Source organism: Elgaria multicarinata, chromosome 14 (genome assembly GCF_023053635.1).
Source record: "Elgaria multicarinata webbii isolate HBS135686 ecotype San Diego chromosome 14, rElgMul1.1.pri, whole genome shotgun sequence".
NCBI classification, from domain to species: domain Eukaryota; kingdom Metazoa; phylum Chordata; class Lepidosauria; order Squamata; family Anguidae; genus Elgaria; species Elgaria multicarinata.
In genome coordinates, this window is record NC_086184.1 from 31,477,809 (window position 1) to 31,504,409 (window position 26,601).

Sequence of the window (26,601 nt, forward strand, 5' to 3'; positions counted from 1 at the left end):
ACTGTGTGAACAGAATCCTGGACTAAATGGGCCTTGGTCTGATTCCGCATCAGGGCTCTTCTTATGTTCTTAACAGAATGCTTGACCAGATGGGCCTTTGGCTTGATCCGATCCAGCGTGGCTCTTCCGATCTTCTATAATAGTAAAAATGAATTGTGTGGTATGGTGGCATCACAGACAGTGTTTTCTTGCTTCTACTTTATGGTTGCCCAGGGCAGGGGGAGGATGTGATTTAGGTATGGTGTAGCCAGGTTAGTAGAGATTGATGGTATTAGTGCTTTTGTGCTCTCTCACCCCTGGCAGGTGGCACTGAAATGGAAAACCAGCTGAAATGATGATCCCAATCTGTGCCTTGGAGACGGAATACCTTTTCTTCTTTCTGCGGGCTCAAACTGGATTGATTTGAGGACGTCAATAATGAAGCTGACCTGCATGTTCTCCTTCATCCTGCTGTTTGGAGCAGCTGGGCTCGTAGTCTTCATCCACCTGCAGGATCCAGAAGAAGTTGTCCATCAGCAATCACCGGGTGAGTCTTTCCTGATTCTCTTTTTCATGTTGTTCCTCCTGAATTGTTTCATTGGACAAAATAATACTCAGTGGCAAGGAACATCTTTATATGCTCTCAGTGATCAAGAGGCCTGCGTTGGTCTATCGGAAATGTTATCATTATCAATTAAAATTCTGTCAAATTCTGGTGGGAACCTTGGAAAGTCATGTTGGGTTGATCCTTTCAAAGAGATCCATTCCCTGCAAATGGTGTAGTGTTCCTCTTCCAGAGGGAGAATTTCAATCCTTGATCCAAGCTAAAGAGCCCAAGAACTGAGCTATCAATAATTACAAGCTGCCTTTTGTACTGCTGTCTGTGTATTGCCAGTTCTTCAACAGCACCAAGGAGAAAACCTGTCTGACAGTCACCTGCCAATAGTGGACTGCAAAGCATATGGAACTGATGCAAAATATCCACAATTTTCATGGGCAAAAAGGGCATTTCCCCATGTTTCAGATTTGGAGTGTAGCAATCAAAGCAAGGGTTGAGCCAAAACCTGCACTGTATTAATGAGAAACCTCTCTGATTTCATTGTCTTTTTAACAGTACTTCCTGTGGATGGGGCAAATGGGCTGGGAAAAGGTGCACACATGGTAGATAAAGGGAGGTTGCTAAGGTTTTGTCCAGTCAGGGCTGGAGAGATGTCCTAGGGTCATTGGTTTAGTTCAGGAACTGCACTGTTCCCAGAGCCTTTAAAAACAACCCTCGGAGGCTTCCTGTACAGCAAGGATACAGAACCTCAGGCCTGGGGATAAATCCAGCCCTGCTGGGGTCTCAATTTGGTTCTTCGGGCAAATGGATCCATCTGGTTATCCTGGCCCCACCCCTTTCCCCCAGCCATTTATTTATTTATTAATTATTTTATTTATTTATTGCATTTTTATACCACCCAATAGCCGAAGCTCCCTGGGCGGTTCACAAAAATTAAAACCATTCAAAGTATAAAACAAACAGTATAAAAACATGATATAAAATACAATATAACTGTTGGTTGTTTTATTATGGTTTTAATTTTTGTGAACCGCCCAGAGAGCTTTGGCTATTGGGCGGTATAAAAATGTAATAAATAAATAAATAATGCCTCTCCTAAAACGTAGTTAGTGGCAAGAAGAGCTTTAAGCTGAAATGTATTTTGCCATTGGCCCCTCCCACTGGAATGTGGCCCTGAAAAGCTTCTGGAGCGGGGGGGGGGGGGCTCTTGAGCTGAAAGGTATTCTGCACCCTTGCTGTAGAGCTTACTGTGGGACAGCTTTGTGTTCTAGCCTAGACTTGGATGAAAAATAGTGAAAGGTTGTTGAATTTTGTACAACCGAATGAAAAGCTGTTCCTTGTCAAAGATGGACATTTCCATATAAAATCCTGAAACTCAACAGAAGCCCAGTTTAGTCTGTGAGACAAGCCCAGGATTGACCTCCCATGTAAGAAATAGGTGTGTGTATGAATCAACCTCCGTTGTCTCATAGTAGCCTACAGCCCCGTTGTTTATACCCAAACGGATTCGCAACACTTCCAGATGCCGTCCGAACAGTTTCCAAAGAAGCAGATGCAGCCACGTTCTCTGCACACCCCACTTCCTCAAAAGCAGAATAGAATTATACTCTGAGGAGAGAGTCATTGCTCATTGTTAATACATTCAGTCCAGTTTAATTTGGGATGGTGTAGCTTATAAAACAAGGTTAATAAAAGATAGTTTGGTTCTTTAGTTTTCGCTGCCTGCTGCTTTAGAAATGGTTCTTTATTATTTTTAGCCTGAGTAACCACGATACGAAAAACCCTTGATGTACTACTTAAGCCAGAATAAAACGAGAGTCATAAAACTTTAAGTAATGCTTGCATTACTTCCCGTCAGCAAAGTACTCCTGACAGTAGCTGTTTGTGTTGATTTGTTACCATTCATTTATTCTTTCCCTGTGCTTCACAGTGCAACCTAATTGTAATCCTGTACTGAGAAAGCAATATCAAAGTAATTTTCCACAACATTAGTTACAATTTTCTTCTGATCCTTCAAGTGAAACAATCCCATCCTGTTGGCTTCTCCGAACATATAAACCTTGATTACATTTATCTGTTGGAAACGAAGGCTTACAATGTATATTTTATATATGTGTGTCTGGGATTGTGGGTATTGCAAAGGTTTTTTTTTCCTAGCGGTTGACAAACATTCCATCCTGATTCTTTGATGCAGTACAAGACGTTTCTTTGCAGCATAGACACAGTTTATGACTGACAGCTCTTTAAAAAGGACAAACCAGACTTCGTGAGCATTTGCATTAATGATAGAACATATTTTGCTGGCTGTGGCAGAAGAGGTAACTCCACTCACAGCAGAAGCTTATTGCTGATGAACGTTGGAATGACATTTGTAGGGCTGCACTGAATGTTCTGTAAATTTGATATTTGCTTTGGAAGTAATACGTTGGAGGCAGCCGTAGAGACTGCCAAAAACATTCTCCTCCCTGAACATTTGCATTGTTTCACTGCTGCTCAGCACCATTTTGATCCAGTGGCAGCGGCTTCTTCTTCTTCTTCTTCTTCTTCTTCTTCTTCTTCTTCTTCTTCTTCTTCTTCTTCGCTGCTTTGCCCACACTGTTGCTGAATCCAATTAGTTGTGACATTCATGATGTCATCACTTTTGATGTAGTGTTGTGACATCATCAACAAAATCACATAGCCTGCCACATCCAATAGGATTAAGTCACATTGTAGATGTAAAGAAATAGAACTGACTTTCATTCTTTGATTTATTATTTTCTGTTTATTTGGTTTCTTGATACTATGGGGTTAAATCTTTTTTGGTGTTTGTTGGTCAGTTTCAGCCTAAAAGTCAATAGCTGAGTTGTATTATATGAGCCAGGACATCTGCAGAGGAAGGAAAAAAAAGAGATTGCAGGAAGTTCAACAGAAGGTCAGAGGAAGAATTTAGGAAAGGAATTTAGGGCAAAAGTGCATAAGGAACTACCCTCCAGAGTGGTTGGGATTTGGGAGGAATTTAACTAATTTTAATTTTAAAAGCCTAAGGCAGAAGCAGAGAGTCAGAGAGAAGGACAGAGCAGAAGCCCTGAAAAAAGTAAGAGCTGCTGAACCAGGTGAACTGATTGAGAGAGAGCTGGACTTATGACAGCAAGATATAGCTTGGATAAGGGACTGAATAAAACAGGAACATGGTCTAGTTAAGCTTGGTTGTAATTTGACTGGTTGGCCCCACCTCCATACTGACTGAGGCTTTGTCTCTTCAAGAGCCCTGGCCTGTTTTAGCAACCCCAAGCTATGCTGATCTGGGTGTGGCTCTAGCATGCTAGTGTCCTCCTTGGGATGCAAGGGAGCCCACCGCTTGGGTCTTTCTGGAGAACTGAGTCCTGGTGAGGTGGAAGTTTCATGAGAACTTTCCATGGCTGGGTTCTCTATCTGAAGACTCTGGAGCTTCTCCTGGGAACAAGGGGTCAGGTCTTCTGAAGAGGAGAGATTAGGTGCCTGCCCCATAACAGGCATTTGTGGAAGCAGAGGTTAATGGAATGGGCAATTTCTTGGGTCTGAGGGAAGAATCAGGAGTCCCCAAGGGTTCTCCCCAAGGGTATTATGGGGTGAATAATACCTCTTTGGGCTCAGAGTCCTCTTTGGAATTACTTTGCACCCCCAGACCTGGGAGCATCTCTCTCTCTCTCTCTCTCACACACACACACACACACACACACACCATTCTTTTTCTGTATTGGTCCCATGCAGCATGTTTCATACTTCGTAACCAGTACGGAGTATTTGTTAGAGTGTCTGATTAGGGCTGAGGAAACAGAGGTTGAAATCCCCATCCAGCCATGGCTTTCACTGGGTGACCTGACAAGGATGTTATGAAGATACAAATGGGATGGGTGATGAAATATGTATTCCACCTTCCACTCTTTGGAGTGAAGATGGGATTGAAATGTAATGAACAAATATAAAAATGGTTTATTTATTTATAAATTGCCCCATGGGCATCTACCCATAGGGTTGTTTTTAATAATAATAATTTTAAAAAACCAAAATAACAACCAAAGTAAAACAGTGAAAACATCCAAGGGGATAACCCCATGCATGTTTAGACAGAAGAAATAGTTCTACAACTTCCAGCATTCCTCCAGGGAGCCGTGCTGGGAATTGCAAGACTTTTTTCTGTTGAAACATGCATAGGATTACACCCTAAAATATTTAAAATTAGAGCAACCGATGAAAGATTAAATGCCTGCTGGAAGAAGGAGGATTTTAACCTGGCATCTAAACTTATACAGTGAAAATCCTGGTGGATTTCCTTGAGAAGGCATTTCACAGAGAAGGATCTTTCCCTGGTTGCATTATAGTGGTTGGTGGCACCCAAAGAAGAGCCTCCAAAGGTGCTTTTAGCACATACTTCTGTGATGGGGAACATGTGGCCCTCCAGATGTTGGTGGACTGCAACTTTCATCAGCCCTGTCCAGGATACCCAGTGGTGTGGGGATGATGGAAGCTACAGCCCAGCAACATCTGGAGGGCCACACGTTGCCCATCCTGGATGTACTTCAGGGATGTAGGAGAATTTTATCCCAGTATGTTGATCATCAGAACGTGCCCCGTTTGCACTTCTGAACATGAGTGCGTCGTACTAGCAAAGCTTGCAATTGTGTTTGCGAAATGAGTTCATTAGAGAAATGTGCACTTAAAAAATGCCCAGCTTAGGGGCAGGGATGCATTTTCATGGTTTAGCCAAGGGGGAAAGTACGCACTTGGATGCATGCTTTAAAAAAATGCACATCTTAATGCTCACTATCTCCCTTTTGAACAAAAAAAGCTTGCAATTGGGAAGGCGCACTGAGCTTCGCTGTGGAATTCAGAGGAACTTGACAAACTTGACCCTTGCTGATTTCTCCATCCCGGTATATTTCATTCATTATAAGTTGTTTGCGGTTTGTGTACATTTTTACCTCTTCAGATTAATCACTTGCCATATGCATTTAGAATGCTGAACATTTTTTTTTTAAAGAATCCTGACAAATTTGCATGGCACAAATTGTTTGCTAAGTGTGGTACATCTTTAAAAAGTTGTCCAAGTCTAGACAATTACGAATAAGGGCTGTGCACGGACTTCCCAATTCACTTCAGATCCAGAGTTGGACCTTCCAAATCTAGACCAATTCATTTCGGATCTATTCAAACCCAGTCTGCCTCTCCTCGGATCTGAATCCGGATTGAGATTCAGATGTCCAAATTATTTGTAATTTTCATTTCCCCATAGACTTGCATTGGTGGGGGAGAGTCTGTAACTTTTTTATTTTTCAACATAGAAACATGACAGTTGATGACCTTACAGATAGCCTGGAGGTGCTCATGTGTGCTAAATTGCAGGCACATCTGTGCAGTGGTTTTCCTGTAATCTACTGCTAAAAATGTGATTTTTCAGATTCAGACAAACCACTCAAAGCAAAGTGCTATAACTTCCTCATTTTTCATGAGACAAACATGTATGTTGGACACATTACAGATGCCCTGCAGGTGCTCAAGTGTGCCAAATTTCAGACACATCTGTTTAGTAGAATTTCTGTAATCCACTGCTAAATATGTGATTTTTCAGGGAAACAAAGCAGTGATTTGAGAAGGTATGTATTCATTCAAGCTCATACTATCCCTTCAAGTGCAAATCTCTCCTACTTTCCTTTTGTTCTGAAACTGACACATCCTCAGGCTCTTTGCATTCAGAGAGAAATAGGGAAGGTAGGCTGCCTGCAATACACACATTACCTGGCTGGGAGCAATGTGCCTTAGAAATTGAGTCAAAGCAAAGCCAGAAACACAAACCAGCCCTGCAAGCCAGGACCAGACAGATCATATTGGAGAAGCGTGCAGGTGCTCAGGCAGGCAGGCAGGCAGGCAGAGAGGCAAGGAGGCAGCTATGCGGGCAGGCACAGAGAGGGCGGCAGAAAGCAAACAAACCAGCCCTGCGAGGTGGGCACAGAGGAGAGGAGGCAGCAGGCAGCTATGGCCATGGAGCACTGGGAGCAAGTATGCCATAGGCTTGTGGGGTTGACCCACCCAGCCCATCTACGTCTCCCAAGCACCAGGAACGCAGAGAAGCAGGCTGGCCCAGAGAGGCTGACAGAAAGCAAAGAAACTGGCCCAGTGGTTCAAAACATAGACAGTGAGAGATGCTTTGGCATCCCCTTAATAGGAGGCTAGGAGGAGGATTGTTCTTATTGCACTGTAAGCAGCACAGCCAACAACAACAACAACAACAACAACAACAATAATAATAATAATAATCCTCTGTGAGTTCTGTGTTGTTTAGTCTCTCAGTGTCTTCTACACTGTGTGTGTGTCTCTGCTGTGTGTTGGATACAAGCAATATACAGTAATACATCACACATTTATAAAATTCCATCAAAAAACAAGGGCTGAGCCGATCTGCTTCAAACTGGGCATGGCTGAAGCCCTACTGAAGCCCTACCATGGTGCTAATTTTATACCTTTAACTGTAATTTCACCCCCCCCCCCCGAAACTTGGTTACTTCTCAAGGTGCTAGACCCCAGTGAGGAGGTTTGAGTTTGAACTTTAAAAATTCCCCGAAAAACAAGGGATGAACTGAAATGCTTCAACCTTGGCATGCCTAAAGCCCTACGTAAAGGCTATCATGGTGCTAAGTTTCATCTCTTTACCTTTAGAAATGAAAGCTTATTTTTTTAAAAATAATAATTTTAAAACCTCAAACTTTAAAAAAAATTCTAAAAATCAGGGGATGAACCTGATTTTCAATCTCGGCAGGGCTGAAGCCCTACTCAAGCCCTATCATGGTGCCAATTTTCATGTCTATTTGTGATTGAAAAAAGGTCCGAATCAATCTGAATCGATTCAGATCATGCTGATTCACTTTGGACTGATTCAGACCTGTTTCAATTCGATTCAAATCTGTTCCAAACGCCTCCAAATCAACCTTGGATTCAGGATTTGGATCTGAAGCGAAGCACAGCCCTAATTACAATGCATCTCTTTAAACGACAATGGCAAGGCAATTATGCAAAGCTAGGAACAGAAAAGGTAACAGAGGTCTCTGTCATGAAGATCAATGGAAATGTGGATGTGGAGACAGACAATCAGATCTCAATTAGAGATTGCAAGCCTTGGCAAAGGTTGAAGAAGAGAGTCAGGATAAGAAGAGAAGGCATCAATAATCAGGAAGCATTTATCCATGCAACAGGTTAGGGATGTACAAAAAATTCATTTCTGTTTGCAAATCATGATAGCATATCCTGTTCGCAATCCTAAATGTGAATGCGAGTGGGAGTACTTTTGGGGAGAAATAGCCACAACTTCCTAAATTTGCAATCGCAATAGATAAAATGTGTTTTTTGGTGTGTGTTTTTTAAGTGTGCACTTTGAAATACACTTTTCTTTTTTAAAAAATTATTTTCACACTTTAGTCATGGGAGGAAATGATCACTTTTGAAAAACACACACATAGAAATGCACACTTTCTCCATTTGAATGAGCTGAAATGCAGGCTGAAAATGAAACTGGGAGTGAGCCTGAAATTTGTTTCAAAATGATTTTTGGAGAAAATTGCTGGTTCTCTTAACCGTACAACAGGCAGTGCTGGAGAATATTGCATTAACCTAGTATTCGTATCTTTCTTTATGGTGTTAACTGTAATCCCAGAACAATCCCAGCTAATACCCTGGAAGACAGAAACAAACTTCAAAGTGATCTTGATAGGCTGGAGTGCTGGGCGGAAAACAACAGAATGAAATTTAATAGGGATAAATGCCAAGTTCTCCATCTAGGAAATAGAAACCAAATGCACAGTTACAAGATGGGGGATACTTGGCTCAGCAATACTACAAATGAGAAGGATCTTGGAATTGTTGTAGATCACAAGCTGGATATGAGTTAATGTGATATGGCTGCAAGAAAGGCAAATGCTATTTTGGGCTGCATTAATAGAAGTATAGCTTCCAAATCTCATGAGGTACTGGTTCCTCTCTATTCGGCCCTGGTTAGGCCTCATCTAGAGTATTGCATCCAGTTCTGGGCTCCACAGTTCAAGAAGGATGCAGACAAGCTGGAGCGTGTTCAGAGGAGGGCAACCAAGATGATCAGGGGTCTGGAAACAAAGCCCTATGAAGAGAGACTGAAAGAACTGGGCATGTTTAGCCTGGAGAAGAGAAGATTGAGGGGAGACACGAGAGCACTCTTCAAATACTTAAAAGGTGGTCACACAGAGGAGGGCCAGGATCTCTTCTCGATCCTCCCAGAGTGCAGGACACGGAATAACGGGCTCAAGTTAAAGGAAGCCAGATTCCAGCTGGACATCAGGAAAAACTTCCTGACTGTTAGAGCAGTATGACAATGGAATCAGTTACCTAGGGAGGTTGTGGGCTCTCCCCCACTAGAGGCCTTCAAGAGGCAGCTGGACAACCATTTGTCAGGGATGCTTTAGGGTGGATTCCTGCATTGAGCAGGGGGTTGGACTCGATGGCCTTGTAGGTCCCTTCCAACTCTGCTATTCTATGTTTCTAAGGTGGAAGTATAATGCCAATTGTGGTATTGGTAGCATTAGCTGCAGACTTCATGATCCACCAATATTTGGGGGGACAAATCATCTGAAAATTTGCTGTCGGAATCCTTTTAGGGTTAACACTCCTTACGCTTCTTTTATTCATGTTTTTGGCAGTGCCCAATAGTTGCCTCCTTTTGGAAGGAGGTCATGATATGGATAAACTGTGTATTGGAGCAGTCTTTAATACTGAATAATGTGCATTTCTTCCTGAACTATTTACCGTTTTCTTGGAAGTTAATGAATAGTCAGCACAAATGGATTTTCTGAGCTGTTATGATAGTCAAAAGACTGATATTATGTTGGATGGATAAATGTTCGCATCCCATAATGCAGTGGACTGAGGACCTAATAACACTATCAACATTTGAATGGGTGGTATGTAGGCACCATGCATGAATGGAAAAATATACAGATATTTGGGCTGCTTTACTTGAAACTTATGTACAAACCTCCATTTTTTTAAAAGAATGCTGTACTTGATGGAATAGTGATACTTCTATGCCTGCAATTTTCTGTTCTTTTTCCATTTTTCTATTCATGATTTGTTTTGTTAAAATTCACATTAAAAGTGAAAAGGGATGATGATGATAATAATAATAATAAAAAATATTAATAATAATCCCACTGAAGACTGTGGCATAAATAAGTTTAAATCCATGTTCTTCGATTTAATTTCCCCCCCAGAATGGGTTATTATGTATGTATAAGTAAATTAGACATATTGTCCTTGTGCCTAGAATTATGTTGCTCATTCTCAGTCAATAATAGTATTAAGGATATGCATGAGACCTTCTGTGTGGTGAGGCAAGAAGCTTTAAAAAGAAGGAAAAGAAGGGTATTAAATGTTACAATTCGTACATCTGCTAACAAGGTATTTATGTAAGGTCATCCTTTGCACAATGGGAGATTAGTTGCCCAAAGGTTTTACATTTGCAGCAAAATAGTTGGTAATTGCCTGCCCTGTTCACATCTAGGTGTCACAAAACCAGCTAGCAGGTGCACTCAGCAGTGAAATCTCTCAGAATAATGACTGGCCCCCTAAATATGGGGAATTTGTAATGAGTCAATCAACACCTTTGCTTTCCTAGCCCTTAGCACTCAGACCTGACAAGTTTGCTGCTGTGCCGTTGAACAATCTGGACATGTCATAGCAATGTCAAAGAGAGCAAACAGGTCATACAGATGGAAAAGTGACTAACTACAAACTTTATCTCAATCTTAGTTATCTCTGGCAGATCTTAGCAATCATGTTGTTCATAAGCTGTTCCAGTCATAATGTTTATCATTCCCTGAAACTATTTTTTACGTTATCAAAAGATAGCCGGAAATTCACAAAAGTTTGTTTTCTGACTCCCCCCCCTCCTCTTTCATTCACAGATAATTAGACACTTTAACCATTGCACCATCCTCAAAGCGTGTGCCACTACTTGGCGCTCCCTGTTCGCCAACGTTTTTTCCCCAAAATTATTTTCCCAAATAACTTCTAATATTCTTTCTGCAGTGTTACGATGCCATTTCCCCCTAGCTGATTTTGGCATGCTTATGTAGGGATGGTTCAGAGTTCATTTTCAAGTTCCCCACATTTCAAACCATATATATGATTAGGAGTAAGGATATCAGAGGAACCCATAACTGGTTCAAATGACTCTGACCTGCAGATTTCTCAGCAGACACAGCATTTTCCTGAGTCATGAGGATTCTGTGAATGTGCGGAGGGTATTTTTAATTGAGGGGGGTTGGGGGCAAATTAGCACTCACACGAAGGCACATGACTGCATTTGTGCATTAGAGCAAATATGCATTTGTGGAAGTCGAATGAAATTCTCATGCATCCCTTTAAAAACCTGATTCCGTCAATGAGTGGAAAGTTGCCTGACAATCCATGAAACACAGATGGAACCGATTTAACAAAATCCATACATCCTGTTGTTTGGTTCATGAGGCAAGATTGAGGACTGACTGACCTCCTTAGTGAAAGATGCAACAGTCAAAACACTGTCGTTAAGTTGTGTGCATGTATGTGTGCCTGAAGGTTGCGCATTCGGGCCAGATCTACACCAACAGGATATAATACTATGAAAGCAGTTTGAAAACGGTATCTGGAATTGTTTTATGGGCCCCAGTAGTTGTCAATACCATTATAAACAGTTATAAAGCATTAGTGCAATTCCTGCCTTGGATTCACACTGCAGTAAGAGCTTGCTGGGAGCACTCTTACAACGCCACACCTGTCCTCATCTTACCTCTGTTCAACCAGCCTGATGTTCTGTCTGGTTTGAGAGAGAGAAAGGGCAGGGAGTCTGTAATAAGAGGGAAGACTCCCTTAAAGTTTATTCCCCCAATAGCTTATCAGGGCTGCCTGAGCCTCTAGATCTGCATCAATGCTCCCCTGCAATTCATTCCAATTACTTATTCCAAACACATGTTAGGTACAAATTACAGAATGGTGTACACAACACAGCGATAACTGCTCATCTCCATAACGCTCCCCTACTCTACAATGCACAGCTTGTTATCTTTACAAGGAACTTCAAAAAAAAAAACCTTGACAAAGCAATTGAGGATAAATGGGAGGCTATATGCAGTTTCGAAGAAGCATGTACCTTTTTGAGCTATAAAAACAAAACAAAAGGATAACTTTGTGTGGCTGTGCTAATACTGCCAATACAAGCGATGTTGTCCAGAATCTTCTAAGCCACAAAATAAGAAAGAGATTACTTTTTTATTGGCGCAATCTCATGAAAGAGGAATAGAATATAGGCGAGGAGCCTCCCATGACCATTCTTCAAATAGAAATGAGAATCAAAAGTGTGGTGAATTAAAAGTGTCAAAGAAGGGAGCAAGTAATCAAGAAAACACATAATGCAAAATTTTCTGTGCCTTCAGAGAGATGACATCTCAACAACAAGCATTTACTCCACAGTTTGAAAAGTGATTTAGGGAGCTCTGTCCTCAATGACTTGCTTACTGGTATATTGTAGAAGATTCTGGGATACATTTTTCTAAACCCCTTGAGAATCCCATTCATATGGGCCACTGGCCAGACCTTGTGGGTCCAACTGTTGGCTTACATGAACTAAGAGTTACCCCATTTGGTTGTAGTCCTGTCTTGAGCACGAGTGGGAATCCAGGTGCTGTGCCTCCCCCAGAGACCTCAACATCAGAGGATGAAGGGGAAGAAGATCCTGAGGAAGGGACAAGCTGCCAAGATGAACAGGACCCCTTGCTGTCAGAGGGCAGGCAAGACCCAGCTGAAGCCCCTTTAACAGAATCAGATGGTGATGAAGGGGATCCGGAGGTTCCTCCAAACGCAGCTGAACGCTGGTTAATGAAAGTGACAGATCAGCCTCCGCAGGCTGCCAGAGCTCGGAAGCTACAGGGCTACTTGCCAGCACCTGGTGGCAGGTCAAGAGTTAAAAGGCTCAGAGAAAGCCAGGGAAGACGTTAGAAACGACGGGCACACCCCAGTGTTTGGCCTCTCTAGTTTTCCGTGCGTCTGGACTCCCTGCTGACCTCAGCTCTGCCTGCATCCAGAAGCCCTGTTCGGTGGCTCCAGGACTGCGTCATTCCATTAGCCAACATCCCTGCTAATTTTGGGGAATCCAGCTGCAGTTTCTGTGGCTTGGCCTCTGCACTTGATAACAGCAGCTGTAAATCTCTGCTTGTAGCTGGCAAACGCGGACACCAGGGGGCATAGTGGTTGCCTGCGGGTTGCTTAGTTGGGCAGGTGGCAGCCAGCATCAGGCTGGGCTTACAGCAGCTTGGGTACCTCAAGCACAGAGTTGGAGCCAACAGCCCCATTTACTTGGACATTTGCCCAGTGTGTGAGGGAACTGTGCCAACTAGCTGCTCCCCTGATATCACACATGCTGACTAGCCCCACCTCTTGGTCCATGCATACAGTGTCAAGGTCTACAGGGATGACTCACATGTACAACTGTATGCATGAACACTTCTGCATAACCTGGAACCCCAATTGTTCAGGGTTCCAGATTGCTGATGATTTTCATGCCATACACATGAATGGCAGGGCGATTCAGTTCATGTGACATCAGGGGAGTGGCTACTCTGCTCATACATTGGGCAAATGCCTGAGTAAAATGAGTAGAACTAGAGAGGCCAAACACTGGGGTGTGCCCGTCGTTTCTAATGTCTTCCCTGGCTTTCTCTGAGCCTTTTAACTCTCCTCATATCTGTTCCTTAAGGCTCATTCCAAGTTCGTCTCTCCTAACTTAGTTCCTATTCGGTGTCTCCCCTCTTCTCAGCTGCCTTTTTCGTGTTCCTTATGGAACTGTCGCTCTGTTGCTTCTAAGGCCCCTGTCTTTCAGGACTTGTTTATCTCTAGGTCTCTCCACCTCCTTGCTCTTACTGAAACCTGGCTTCCTGCCCATGATACCACCATCTCTGCTGCCCTCTCTCTTGGAGGACTCTCTTTCTCTCACACTAGTCGCCCAGAGGGTCAGGGTGGTGGTGTGGGTCTTTTATTATCTAGTTGGTGCCAGTTCCAGCCTCTTTCCATTCCACCTTCACATTGTTTTTCCTCCTTTGAGGTACATGTGGTGAGACTTTTCGCTCCATTGCGACTGCGGATTGCAGTTCTGTATCGCCCCCCAGGCTCGTCCTCAAAATTTATCTCTGATTTTGATTTGTGGCTGTCCTTTTTCCTCTCTGATAACTGTCCTACTCTTATTTTGGGTGATTTCAATATTCATGTGGATGACCCTCAGGATGCTGCAGCTCTACGATTTCGCTCATTATCTTCCTCTTATGATCTTAAGCTTTGGTCTGATGTACCCACGCATTCCCTTGGACACTGTCTGGATCTTGTTCTCACTCGGAATTGCTCTGTTTTGGACTTTTCTACTGCTCACTTTCCGTTGTCAGATCATCACCTAGTTTCTTTCAATATTACTCGTAATCCTCCTCCTTCACGTCCCGCTTCTCGCTCTTGTTGTGACTTGCAATCTATCAATTATGAAGCTTTTTCTCAGTCTCTAGCCTCCTCTCTTCCTTCTGTCTTTTCGGCTGTCTCCTTGGACTCAGCTGTCTCCTTCTTTAATTCCTCCTTATCTTCAACTCTTGATACTCTTGCTCCATCTACAACTCTGATAGTTCGCCCTTCTCAACCCCAACCGTGGCTCACCTCTTTCCTCCGCTACCTTCGCTCTTGTTCCCGGGCAGCTGAACACCTTTGGCGTAGGACCAGGGACTGGGCAGACTTTGTCCATTACAAATTTGTACTATCCTCTTTCTCTTCTGCCATTTCATTGGCCAAACAGCAGTATTACTCAACGTTGATCCAGTCAAATGCTAGGCATCCTCAGCGGCTCTTTGCGTCCTTCAATTCTCTCCTGAAGCCTAATCTGTGAAGGAAATCTGAGTTAATCAGTCTTTCCTAAGGGTTCGCTCAGGGGTTCTCCAGTCCTGGGCTACCCCCCCCTCCTTAAGACTTCTCGTCGTGGAACCGGCAGTTTCTGGAGCAAAAACACTCAGACACACTCGGCTAACCAAAGCAAGGTTTAATACGTAGACACGACAATTAACAAGTAAGGCTTTGGACTGAAATAGTTACAAAAGAATAAAAGGAAGGGGGAATAAGGGGAGGGGGAAGGAAAGAGATGAGGACAATTGGTAACAGATATCACTCACCACAATTCCAGCTAAAAAAAACATGCAACCACGCCACTAGGCCCCCCCCTACCTTTGGCCAAACCGTGGCGAGCTTTGTCTTAGAAAACCAGAGACTAAAACATAACAAAAGCTAACTGCTCGTAAGCACCCTGGCTGGGTTGCTCCTGACGTCCTTCGCCCTCAGGCCGAAGACCTTCTGGAGCCTAATCCAATTAGCTCTTTTATCCCTCTATTCCTCTGCTGTACCACCCCTCCTCCCTAATGAGGGTGCTTAAACTTCTTCACACACTAGGTCCAATTAGCTCAACTAAGAGATAGCATACAGGTGCGAGGCCTCTAACTGACCTCGGGACTTCGGAGCAACTCCGGCCCCCGGAAAGGCCTCACTCCCACTTTCCCACCACATACCAAGCTTGGTCCTGGCGCCAGCCGAGTCATAAACACACCCACCAGATGCCAGCCGTAAGCTACATCAACTAACTTTTATCTACCCATCCCCACTACGATTTACTACCTAACAAGAAAACTGGTATAATTCAAAGCTCACAGCACTTCACACTCCTTAGTCCTTCACATAATCCACCATCTCTCCCCGCCTCTCTGTCTGCTAATAACTTTGCCTCTTTTTTCAATGCTAAAATCCAAACTATTCGCTCTGATCTGGCCAGCTCTGCTCCTCTTCCAGTTCCTGTTCCTCATCTGTCAGTTCCTCCTGCAAATTTCTCTGCGTTTCCTTCGGTCTCAGCTGATGAACTGTCAACAATACTGCGCTCTTCGAAGCCCTCCACTTGTTCTCGTGATCCGATTCCCTCTCACGTCTTTATTAACCTTATCCCTGCTATCCTCCCTTCCTTGCTTCATATTATTAATTTTTCTCTGTCCTCTGGTTCATTTCCTTCTGCTTTTAAACATGCTACAGTCTCTCCTATTCTCAAGAAACCTACTCTTGATAGGCTATCTCTGTCTAACTACCGACCTGTCTCTTTGTTGCCGTTTGTTTCAAAGATCCTGGAGCGTGTGGTCTACTCTTGTTGTCTTGATTTTCTTTCTAGTAACTCTGCTCTGGATCCTTTCCAATCTGGATTCCGTCCTTTGCATTCCACTGAAACAGCCCTTACTAAGATTACCAATGATCTTCTTACTGCCAAGTCTAAAGGCCATTATTCCGTTCTTATTCTCCTTGATCTAACTGCAGCCTTTGACACGGTTGATCATGATCTTCTTTTAGATTCCCTTCATGACCTTGGATTTTGTGGCTCTGTCTATAACTGGTTTGCCTCCTATCTAGCGGGTCGCTCTTTAAGCGTGTTGGCTAATGGCAGCTCGTCTTCTTCTTTTCCCCTTTCTGTAGGGGTTCCGCAAGGCTCGGTGCTTGGTCCGCTGTTGTTTTCTTTATACATGTTGCCCTTGGGTAATCCTATTCAATCTCATGGCCTCCAATATCATCTGTATGCCGATATCTTTCTTCTCCTGATCTTTCTCCTGATGTTCACGATCGTATCTCGGCATGTCTCTCAGATATCTCAGCTTGGTTGCTTCATCGTCGTTTGAAACTTAATATGGCAAAGACTGAATTGCTTGTTTTTCCTCCTAAACCTTCTCCTCATCTCTCATTCTCTCTTACTGTCAATGATGTTACAATTACTCCAGTCAAGGAAGCTCGTAGTCTTGGCTTTATATTTGATTCCTCGCTCTCCTTTATTCCTCATATTGAGGCAGTAGCTAAATCCTGTCATTTTTTCCTGTATAATATTGCAAGGATTCAATCATTTTTGTCTGTCTCTTCTGCCAAGACTCTTGTTCATGCATTGTTTATTTCTCGGTTGGACTACTGCAACCTTCTTCTCACTGGCCTTCCTTCTTCTCACATCAGTCCGTTGGTTTCTGTTCACCACTCTGCTGCTAAGATCATCTTCTTGGCTCGCTGCTCTGACCATGTTACTCCACTTCTGAAATCTCTTCATTGGCTTCCAATTCACTTCAGAATCCAATATAAACTTCTCCTGTTGACCTACAAAGCTTTTCACTGTCTAGCTCCTTCCTATCTTTCCTCTCTCATCTCACACTATTGCCCCGCTCGTGCTCTTCGCTCCTCTGATGCCATGTTTCTCGCCTGCCCAAGGGTCTCTACCTCCCTTGCTCGGCTTCGTCCATTTTCTTCTGCTGCCCCTTATGCCTGGAACGCTCTTCCAGAACATTTGAGAACTACAAGTTCAATCACAGCTTTTAAAGCTCAGCTAAAACCTTTTCTTTTTCCTAAAGCTTTTAAAACTTGATTTTGTTCTGACTTTATACTGTTAGTTTTACCCCACCCAGTGCCTGTTTACCCTACCCTGTGCCTGTTTGCATTCTCTTCCCCTCCTTATTATTTTATTATGATTTTATTAGAATGTAAGCCTATGCGGCAGGGTCTTGCTATTTACTGTTTTACTCTGTACAGCACCATGTACATTGATGGTGCTATATAAATAAATAATAATAATAATAATAATAATAATAATAATAATAATAATAATAATGTCTCAATAGGGCTAACATCTGGAGCTCAACTAAGGCCATTTATTCTCTTTGGGCCAGGTTACCCCTTACATGCTCTGATCCTTCTTGAAACAGCCACAATCTCACAACTCACAACCCACCCACAACTGGTGTGCAGCTGGTCCATCATTTCAGACCTTTGTGCATTAAAAGCCCATTTATTTTAAGTAGCCGTTGGGTGCCACTGCTTTGGTGCTCTTTCAGAAAGTTCTTGTGAATGTTTAGTAGGGTGACCCTATGAAAAGGAGGACAGGTCTCCTGTATCTTTAACAGTTGCATAGAAAAGGGAATTTCAGCTGCTGTCACTTGTATATATGGAGAACCTGGTGAAATTCCCTCTTCATCACAACAGTTAAAGTGCAGGAGCTATACTAGAGTGGCCAGATTTAAAAGAGGGCAGGGCACCTGCAGCTTTAACTGCTATGATGAAGAGGGAATTTCACCAGGTTCTTCATATATACAAATGACATGTGCTGAAATTCCCTTTTCAATACAACTGTTAAAGATACAGGAGCCCTGTCCTCCTTTTCATAGGGTCACCCTATGTTTAGTGCCTAGTACTGGATTAGAGTGCTATGTAGTGCTGGGCTGAATCCTGCCCCCTATTTTTGGGAACGTTCCCGCTCCCTGCGAAAGAGGCATTGTTTTTTCTGCCTCTTTTGCAGGGAGGAGGAAAAAATTGGAGTGTTTTCTCCTTGGGGAAGCGGACAGGGTTTCCACTTACTTTTTAGAAGTTTAGCCAATTGCTGTGGGGCTTTCTTCCTATTTCTAGTTTTTTTAAAAAAAAAAACCCACCTCCCTTCCCCTGGCGTTTGAATGAGCCCAGGAGTTCTTAGAGAATGCCTCTTGGAGACCATGTGACCTCTTCCTCTCCGAAACTCTCCCCACGGCCTGAGTTCGATCCCAGCGGAAGCTGGTTTCAGGCAGCCGGCTCGGGTCGACTCAGCCTTCCATCCTCCTGAGGTCAGTAAAATGAGTACCCACTTAGCTGGGGGAAAGGTAATAACGGCCGGGGAAGGCAACGGCAAACCACCCTGCTATAAGGCCTGCCAAGAAAACATCAGCGAGAGCAGACATCCCTCTAGGAGTCAGCAATGACTCAAGTGCTTTGCACAAGAGGTTCCTTTCCTTTTCTTAAGCACTTTTGGGCTCCTGAAAATGCCAGGGTATTTTTTAAAAAATGGAAAGGAAGAAGTCCCCGCAACAACTGGCTGCATTTCAAAAGGTATGTGGGAAACCTGTCCTCCTCCCCAAGGAGAAAATTCCCCAAAATTCTAACCTTTCCCAACCTCTTTCACCCAAGTTTTTGTTTTTTCCGCACCCCTCACAACATGCTGAAAATGGAATGGTCGAAATTTTCAGCAGAGCACTAGTTTTATGAGCATTGTGATATTGTCTTTTATGCCTGTGCATATTGTACTTTTATGCTTTTTAAGCTTGTGCCCTGAAAGATGGCTAAGAAATATGATAAAACACATTTTAAATAAATAAATAATACATTTTAGGTGTGATGTTTCTTTTAAGGTCTCTATTCTAAAACAGGGATGCAGGATCAAAGCTTAATCTGGCCTGCAGAGTTTCCACATCTGGCCTGTGGACCCTACTGAGGTTCCTCCAGAGTAGGCGTGCACAACCTCTTTCAGACCAAGGGCTATATTCCATTTTTGGAGAAGGTCTTGGGGGCCACATTCCAGTGGTGGGTGGGGCCAATGTCAAAAGAGGCGGGCCCCCAAATACCAGCAAATTTTAGCTTAAAGCTCTTACTGCCAGTATGTAAGCCAGAAGATAGCCATTTCAACTTTTCAAAATAGAAACCAGGGAATATTTTAAGACTAGGAGAAAAAACTGCACATGATCTTTATTTATTTTTATTGCATTTCTATACAGCCCAATAGCCGAAGCTCTCTAGCTTGTTCACAAAAATTAAAACCATGAAGACAATTCAAAGCACAAAACAAACAACAGTATAAAAACCCAATATAAAAGTACAATATAAAAGCACAGCCAGGATAAAACTGAGCAGCAGCGCAAAGATTAGTACAGTTTTAAAATACAGTTTTAAAATAGCAAAGTTAACCAGAAAAAACCCCCCACTAAGATGATAAACTATTAAAATACTGGGGAAATAAAAAGCTCTTCACCTGGGGTCGAAAAGGGTATAACGTCAGTGCCAGGCGAAGCTCTCTAGGGAACTCATTCCACAGCCGGGTGCCACAGCAGAGAAGGCCTTCCTCCAGGTAACCACCAGCCTCACTTCCTTTGGCAGGGGCTCACAGAGAAGGACTCCTGCTGATGATCTTAGGGTATGGGCAGGTACATATGGAGTGGGGGGTGACGTTCCTTCAGATAGCCTGGCCCCAAGCCGTTTAGGGCTTTGAATGTTAATTCCAACACTTTGAATTGGGCCTGGACTGGCAGCCAGTGATTGATGGTTGGGGAAGGGGGTGAGGCCAGGGGAGGGGAGCGTGGCCCTGGAAGGCAGGACTGGAACTGTCGGCTGGGCTTCGGCAGGCCCGCTTCAAGAGGTGGGGTTTGGCCTCTGAGGGCTTTGCTAGACCTGCCGGGATAAGCCGGCAGGGAGGCGGGGCGACAGCGCGCTGATGTTAGCGCGCGCCGCCCGGGCTTCCAGACGCGGGACGCGCAGGGACGTCGGATCCCTGCAGCATCCGCCATTTTTTTTTAAGTTTAAAGGGGCCACGTGCGGCCCGAAGACTGCGGAGAAGGTAAGGGGGTTTTTTTAGTTAACCCCCCCATCCGCTCCTGTGTCGTCTCTCCTTCTCCCTCCGTGTGTGTGTGTCTGTGCTGTGTCGTCTCTCCTTCTCCCTACCGGGATCTCCCCTGGCCGATGGGCACAGCGCTCAGCGCTGTGGCCAGTCCGTGGCTTTTTGCGGCTACTCGCTCTCGCTAGACGTTCCCCAGCCCCCGCCTCAGGCCGGGGCTGGGGAAAAGGCGCGCCATAAGCGACTTCGCTTTTGGCGCGTTAGAGGAGGCTTCAGTGCGGCCTGGAGCCGGATTCCCCTGTGCATCATGTGGAAGCTCAGCAGGGAAACCAGCTCTCAAGGCGCGCTAAGGCCTCGTCTAGGAACGCCCCAAGTCTCATACTCAAAGGAATCCCCGCTGGAAAGACTCTTGCTGCTATCTCTGATCTCAAATCGGGGAGAACAGTGGTGGTGATGCAGGCAGGCAGGCAGGCAGGTGCGGGGTGGACTTGGCCCATGCTGGGATGAGTGGCTGGGCTTCCCAACACCAGCTGGCTTTGCATGTCATGCATCATCCCCACGCTCATTTTGCTCATTTATCATTGTAAGCTGCTTTGAGTTTATGTTAGGAAAAGCAGGACAAATAAATATTCCTTGTGTTCATTTCAAATAAAGAAATAATAATAATAATAATAATAATAATAATAATAATAATAATTTATCATATTTATACCCCGCTCCTCAGCCAAAAAAGGCTCTCGGAGCGGCTTACACTTAGAAAAAAAGACAGTCCCTGCCCTCAGGCTTACAGTCTAATAAAGACATGACACACAAGGAAAAGGAGTTCAGGAGGGAAGAGGTAAAGAGAGAGAGAAATTAAGTGGACTGGGAAAAGGGCTGATGGGATTGTCCTGCTCCCGAAGGAGGGGAGTCCAACAGGAGCAGGCCCCGATGTTTCCTCGGCCTGCTCCTGTCCCCTCGGTCCTTCTTCTTCCCCACAGGGCCAAGATGGCAGTTTGCCCTGTGGGGGTGGGGGAAGAGTCCAACAGGAGCAGGCCCCGATGTTTCCTCGGCCTGCTCCTGTCCCCTCAGTCCTTCCTATAAATGAATAGCATGGAGTAGCTAGGGCTGCCATTAGTACTTGTTATCCCAGCAGGGCCCACTACTAATGCTGCCCTGGAGCTCCTTTATTTCCTTTTTCTGGCTCCACACCCCCAGCCATGCCAGGCATCTGAGTCTGGCCTCCATGTTCATTTCAAATAAAGAAATAATAATAATAATAATAATAATAATAATAATAATAATAATAATAATACCACTGCCAACCTCTGAGGAATGACAAAGGTCCCCAAAACACCACTTGAAAAATAGGGACAACCAGATTTGTAGCACTGTTGTACCACCAGCCCCTCAGGGGCACGGATTGGGCTTCCTAGGCACACACGCAGAGTCTCTCCTCGTCTGCTCTTTGACTTGAGGATGCGCTGGACCCTTCTGTGGGCCTGTGGACCATTTCCCACCTCTGGAATAGAATAGATGGAGCATTCCTATCTAAGAGGAGCTCTGCACAGGCCTCAGTATTGCATGGACTGTGGCCATAGAGAATCCACAATGAGTCAGGCTGTGAGGAGTTTTATGGGTTTTTACGGTTTGGTTCAAGGGCTGAGTCCTCTGAGCAGAAGAAGGTTGGAGGGAAGAAATAATCAAATTATCAAAAATGAACCAAAACAATAGTCTCACTCATTTGCAACAGCCTAATTCAATTGGTACAGCTATTCCCAGCACGGAGAGGACCATGATCAACCTTCCTGCCATACAACTGTTAAAGATGAGGCGTGGATCAGAAAATAAAAAAAGAGGTGGCAAACTTAATTCAGCACTACTGTGGCTGAATACACAGGGATTCAAACCCTGACCTTGAAGAGCTAAGCACTTGAAGCCCCAGGCTTGGATAGACAAACTGCCAGTTTCAGCTCTTCCTACATTCTAATGCATTTACTAGGTGTGTGGACTTTGCCCCGGAACTATCTGGTAACCATGAACATCTGCGGAGCATTCGATTTTCCAGAAGGAGAGAGGGAGCGCATTTCTGCTTGGACTCATAGAAGTCAATCATCCACATTTCCACAGTGTGAAAGTGATGCTGGGCTGGCTGGCATGGGGTGTGAGAAAGCTTCTACACCTGAATCAGGCACAGGCAGGCTCTTTATTTCAGTGGCTGAGTGCAGAGGAGGAGTCCCACCGTCCAATAGATCTGGAGGGCACCAAATTGGAGAAGGCTGGAATGGGGACATTTTTTTTAAAAAAAAAAATCCTAAAAAATCAAGGCATGAATGGATCTGATTCAAACTTGGCATGGCTAAAGCCCTCCTTAAGAGTTATCAACGTGACATGTTTCATTTTTTATCTATAAAGATTATGCAGATGTAAGCATTTTTGTTAATTTCTATTTAAAAATTCCTAAAAACTCAGTGCATGAACCAACCTGATTCAAATTTGATGGGTCTAAAGCCCTCCTTAAGAGCTATCAAAATGAGGGAGCTGTAAGCATTTATGTTAATGCCAGTTACCCAAATACTGAATGGTTCTTCGATGGGTAATTCAACAAGGCAGAGGGTGGGCACTCCAAAATCAGGGAAGAGAATCACCTCTATGGAGCTCCAGTTCTAATTTCGAGGTGGAGAAGACACACTTTGCACACCCCTAGATTTTAATCTCAAATTCTTTCCATCCCAAATTTGACAAAAGTTGCAAATTTGGGGAAATTATTATCAAAAACAGAACTGAAAAAATATTCTCAACCATCCCTAATGGACTGAGTGATTGACTCTTCTGCAGGAAGTCTAACAACACGCCTGTCAAATTGGGTTGTAGATGGTGCTGCTTTGCAAGGTCTTGCCCCGCCAGAGGGTACTCTGTTCATCCAGTAAGGCTCAGCTTGGTCTTAATTTCCTCCTTTGTAGGGCGTTTCGGCGGTCTCCAAGTGAAGCTTTGCATTTGAAAGGCCCGGCATAAGTTTGATTTGAAGCTTCCCTGTGTGTTTTTCTCCTATTCTGACAGTGCCCTTTGTCTTCTCGACAGAGATTTGTTAAAGAGGTGTTTGTTTTCTTCAGACAATTCTATTTTTAAAACGCTTCAGAGGTTGACACCTCTTTGTTGTTTCTGGCAAAATCAAAAGCAGCATGCTGTCACAGAGCTCTATTTTTGATCGGGCATGAGGCAAGATATCACAGGCAAAAGAAACAACAGTGCTGCAATGTGTCAAGAAAGATCAACAGTCTAGAGTTAGAAATTTAAAGGAAGCATACCCTTAAAAAAAAAACCCACCAAAAAACCCACACACCCTACAACACAGTTACAGCCCGGTAGTCAAGAGATCTGGCTGACATATCTCTGTGGCATTTCTTGTTTGCTATTTAAAACACTGGACAGTTTAGCAATTTCACAGGATGATCTATCCCATACCACAGTCTTGCATCGCAACTAAAGGCCCCAACCTAGGAATAAGCAAACATTGTAAATAGAGTTGTCAGAGAAGTACGCAATGAGTTTCTGTTAATCTGATCTGCAAATTCCTCTTGCATGAATGTAGGAGGAATGAAATTCTTGTACATTAAAAAAAATCCAGTTCTGTGGATCAGCGGATGATGTAACAAAAGTTGCCCGACAATCCACAAAACACAGACGGACTGGATTTAACAAAATCCCCAGTTAGCATCCCCTAACTGTATGGTATCTTTTCATGTTTTGTGTAATTAGGTTTTAGGGTCACTCTCTTTTACAGAAGATAGAACTAATCTCTGTTTCATGAGTTGCAGACGAGAGTCCTCCGTTTGAGCTGCTGTCCACTCCCAAGTGCAGTTTAGAGATAAAGAACCAAAAGAAAGGGGGAGCAGGTCGGGGCACCCCTGGGGAGTTACAAATTGTTCCCAGCACCTCTAGTCAAAAGGGTTTCATTAGGCCGAGCGGAATTTCATCAATCTATTTCAGGACAGCAAAACAGAGCAGCCATTTTAGCTTTTGGCACTGGATCTAACCTGAACAGTCTCACTAGTTATGGCATCTTGTTCCCCAAGGAGGCCCACCTGGCACCAGCATTTTTATCTGTTAGGTGTTGGGGACACACTTTTAATTAGGCAAGGATTTCAAGCACTGTTTCTGATCCCCCTGCCCATGACGCTTGTATTTGTGGCTTCGTTTAATACTGTGCATTTTCCATTTTGTTTTTGCTCCTCCAGGGTGGTAAACTGCCCTGAAATCAATTTAGTTCAACAAAAGAAGAGAGAGAGAGAGAGAGAGGCACTGTTAATATCCCAAGGCTTGTTGCTTTCAGACTCCCATAGGAAGCTGTAGGAAAAACTCCCTAAATTTCAAGTAAACACACTGAAGAGTAATCCATACACAGAATCCTGTAACCATTCCTCACATCCCTTGTTGGATCAGGGCCCTGTTTGGTCTCTCCAAATCAGGGGTGAGCAACCAGTGGGCCTCATCCCCCTCCCCACGGCCTGATGTGAGGGCCCCATGTCACCACCACCCCGGGGCTGATCCCCCCTCCCCCACCCCGTGATCTTGGTCCCCCGCTGCTCCCACAGTACCAATGCTGGCATGGAAGCAATGCTACTGATCTGGATCGCTGGAGCAAACAGGAGTCTTTATTGGTGCTTAGCTCTTTTTATAGTGTTTTTAAATACTATTTTATTGAATTTTTAAATTTGTTTTTCACATATTTAAGTATTGTTTTTATCTTTTATGCCACTGAGAGGGGCCTGCCCTTAAAGGTGGCCTAACGATCATCGTAAATGAATTAATGAATAAATTACCTCCACAACAGCCCAGATTTTTGCTTCTAGGGATGGCTGAGCATGGTTTGCATTGCTGTGTTTGCAACCACCCAGATTCTTTAAACATCAATATGAAGCTCATCTGTCTCTTGTTTCCCACATTTGTTTGTATTATTATTATTATTATTATTATTATTATTATTATTATTATTGTTCCAACAGGAAAAAATTGCATTTTGAATGGGGATTTTTAAAAAAGGTGCACCAAAATTGTTCACTTTCCCCAATAGGGTAAAGTATGAAAATAATATATGCACATTTTTTGCAAAAAAATAAATAAAATACTTTTTTCCCCAAGTGCTAATTCATGTTCAAGAATACTTCAGGGTACTTCAAACTAATGAGGGTACAGCTAGTTCATGTGCCATTGAGTGGGAGGCTAGCAAAGCTTTTATCCAGGGTCAAATCATTGCCTATGCTGCTTATCAAAAAAATTGTTTTAAAAGAACTCAACAGATGTATCTAGGTAAGAAGCTGAAATCCCTTATAACCCAGTTTGCCATCTCTGCCACTGCACAACTTTACTAAGAATTGCAGAATGCTAAGCATTAATTGAATATTATTCTTTCACAGCAGGCAGAATTCTCTTTGACTTCCTTAAGAAAAGAATGCTAAGGAAGCGGTGAATGTCCTAATAAGATCCTTGCACACGGTCTTAAACAGCAACAACATTGAAATGTAATTTCATCTATTAAAGATGAGAATGATAAAGTATATACTTCTCTTATAGATATAAACTCACAATTTTTAAAATTCTATGCTGATCTTTACAGTAAGGGTAGTGAGATATCAGAGAAAGATATGGAGGCCCCCCCACCCCCAAATATTAATCTTCCATGACATCTTCGTTTAGCTCCTTTGTGTTTGGAGGAAATTATGAATGCAATAATGAATATGAACACTGGGAAATCACCTGGTCCAGATGGATTTCCAGTTGAGTGGTATAAAATATTTTCTAGCTTTCTAGCTCCAAAGCTCTACTGCCTTTATAATCATATTTTTGAATCAGGCTCTCTTTCTTCATTGTTAAATGATGCTTTTATTACCATGATTCCTAAGCCTGGCAAGGGCCATACCTATTGTGCTAACTATCGACCTATATAATTAATTAATATGGATATCAAAATACTAACGGCAATGTTGGATGATAGATTGCAACAAATTATTGCAACATTGGTTCAACCAGACCAGTGGAATTTATTTAAAAAATAGACAGGAGCAGATAATCTCAGATCAGTTGTTAAGCTGGTTGCTCTAAATCCTGAAAGAACTGATCCATCAGCCATTATCTCTTTAGACACAGAAAAGGCTTTTGACAAAATGCATTGGAAATTTATTTTTATTACTTTTATTAATTTTGGTTTCCCAAATGAATTTTTGAAATGGGTAAAAAAATTATACTCAGCCCCGAGAGCTAGAGTAAGGATTATCTGATTTTTTCTTGATTTTTTCCGACAGGGATGTCCACTTTCCCCATTGATATTTGATTTATGCTTGGAACCCCTGGCATGTGTCATTAGGCAAAGCAGCAGTATTCATGATTTTGTACATGCTGACTTAGAATTTAAAATTATTCTGCATGCAGATTATCTTTTATTGTTTATTTCAGAACTCCAGTTGTCTGTTCTGGCCTTGATGATTTGTCTGGCTATTCAATTAACTGGTCAAAGTTGGAAATAATGCCTGGAGATAAGATACATTCTAGTGTATTAGCTAACTGGCAATTTTGTCAGTGCCCTGATTCCATCACATATTTGGGAATAATCATTCCCAGAGAGATATCT

At 43.3% G+C, this 26,601-nt stretch overlaps 1 protein-coding gene across 1 annotated transcript in view; it reads left to right on the plus strand.

Annotated features, from left to right (window-relative positions):
• The first annotated feature begins 417 nt into the window (after positions 1–417).
• CHST8 (carbohydrate sulfotransferase 8) overlaps positions 418–26,601 on the plus strand; it is a 280,818-nt gene continuing 254,634 nt past the window's right edge. Inside the window, exon 1 of the mRNA XM_063140869.1 lies at positions 418–526. Within this exon, the coding sequence (XP_062996939.1) occupies positions 418–526 (109 nt within the window). The remainder of the gene's footprint in view (positions 527–26,601) is intronic.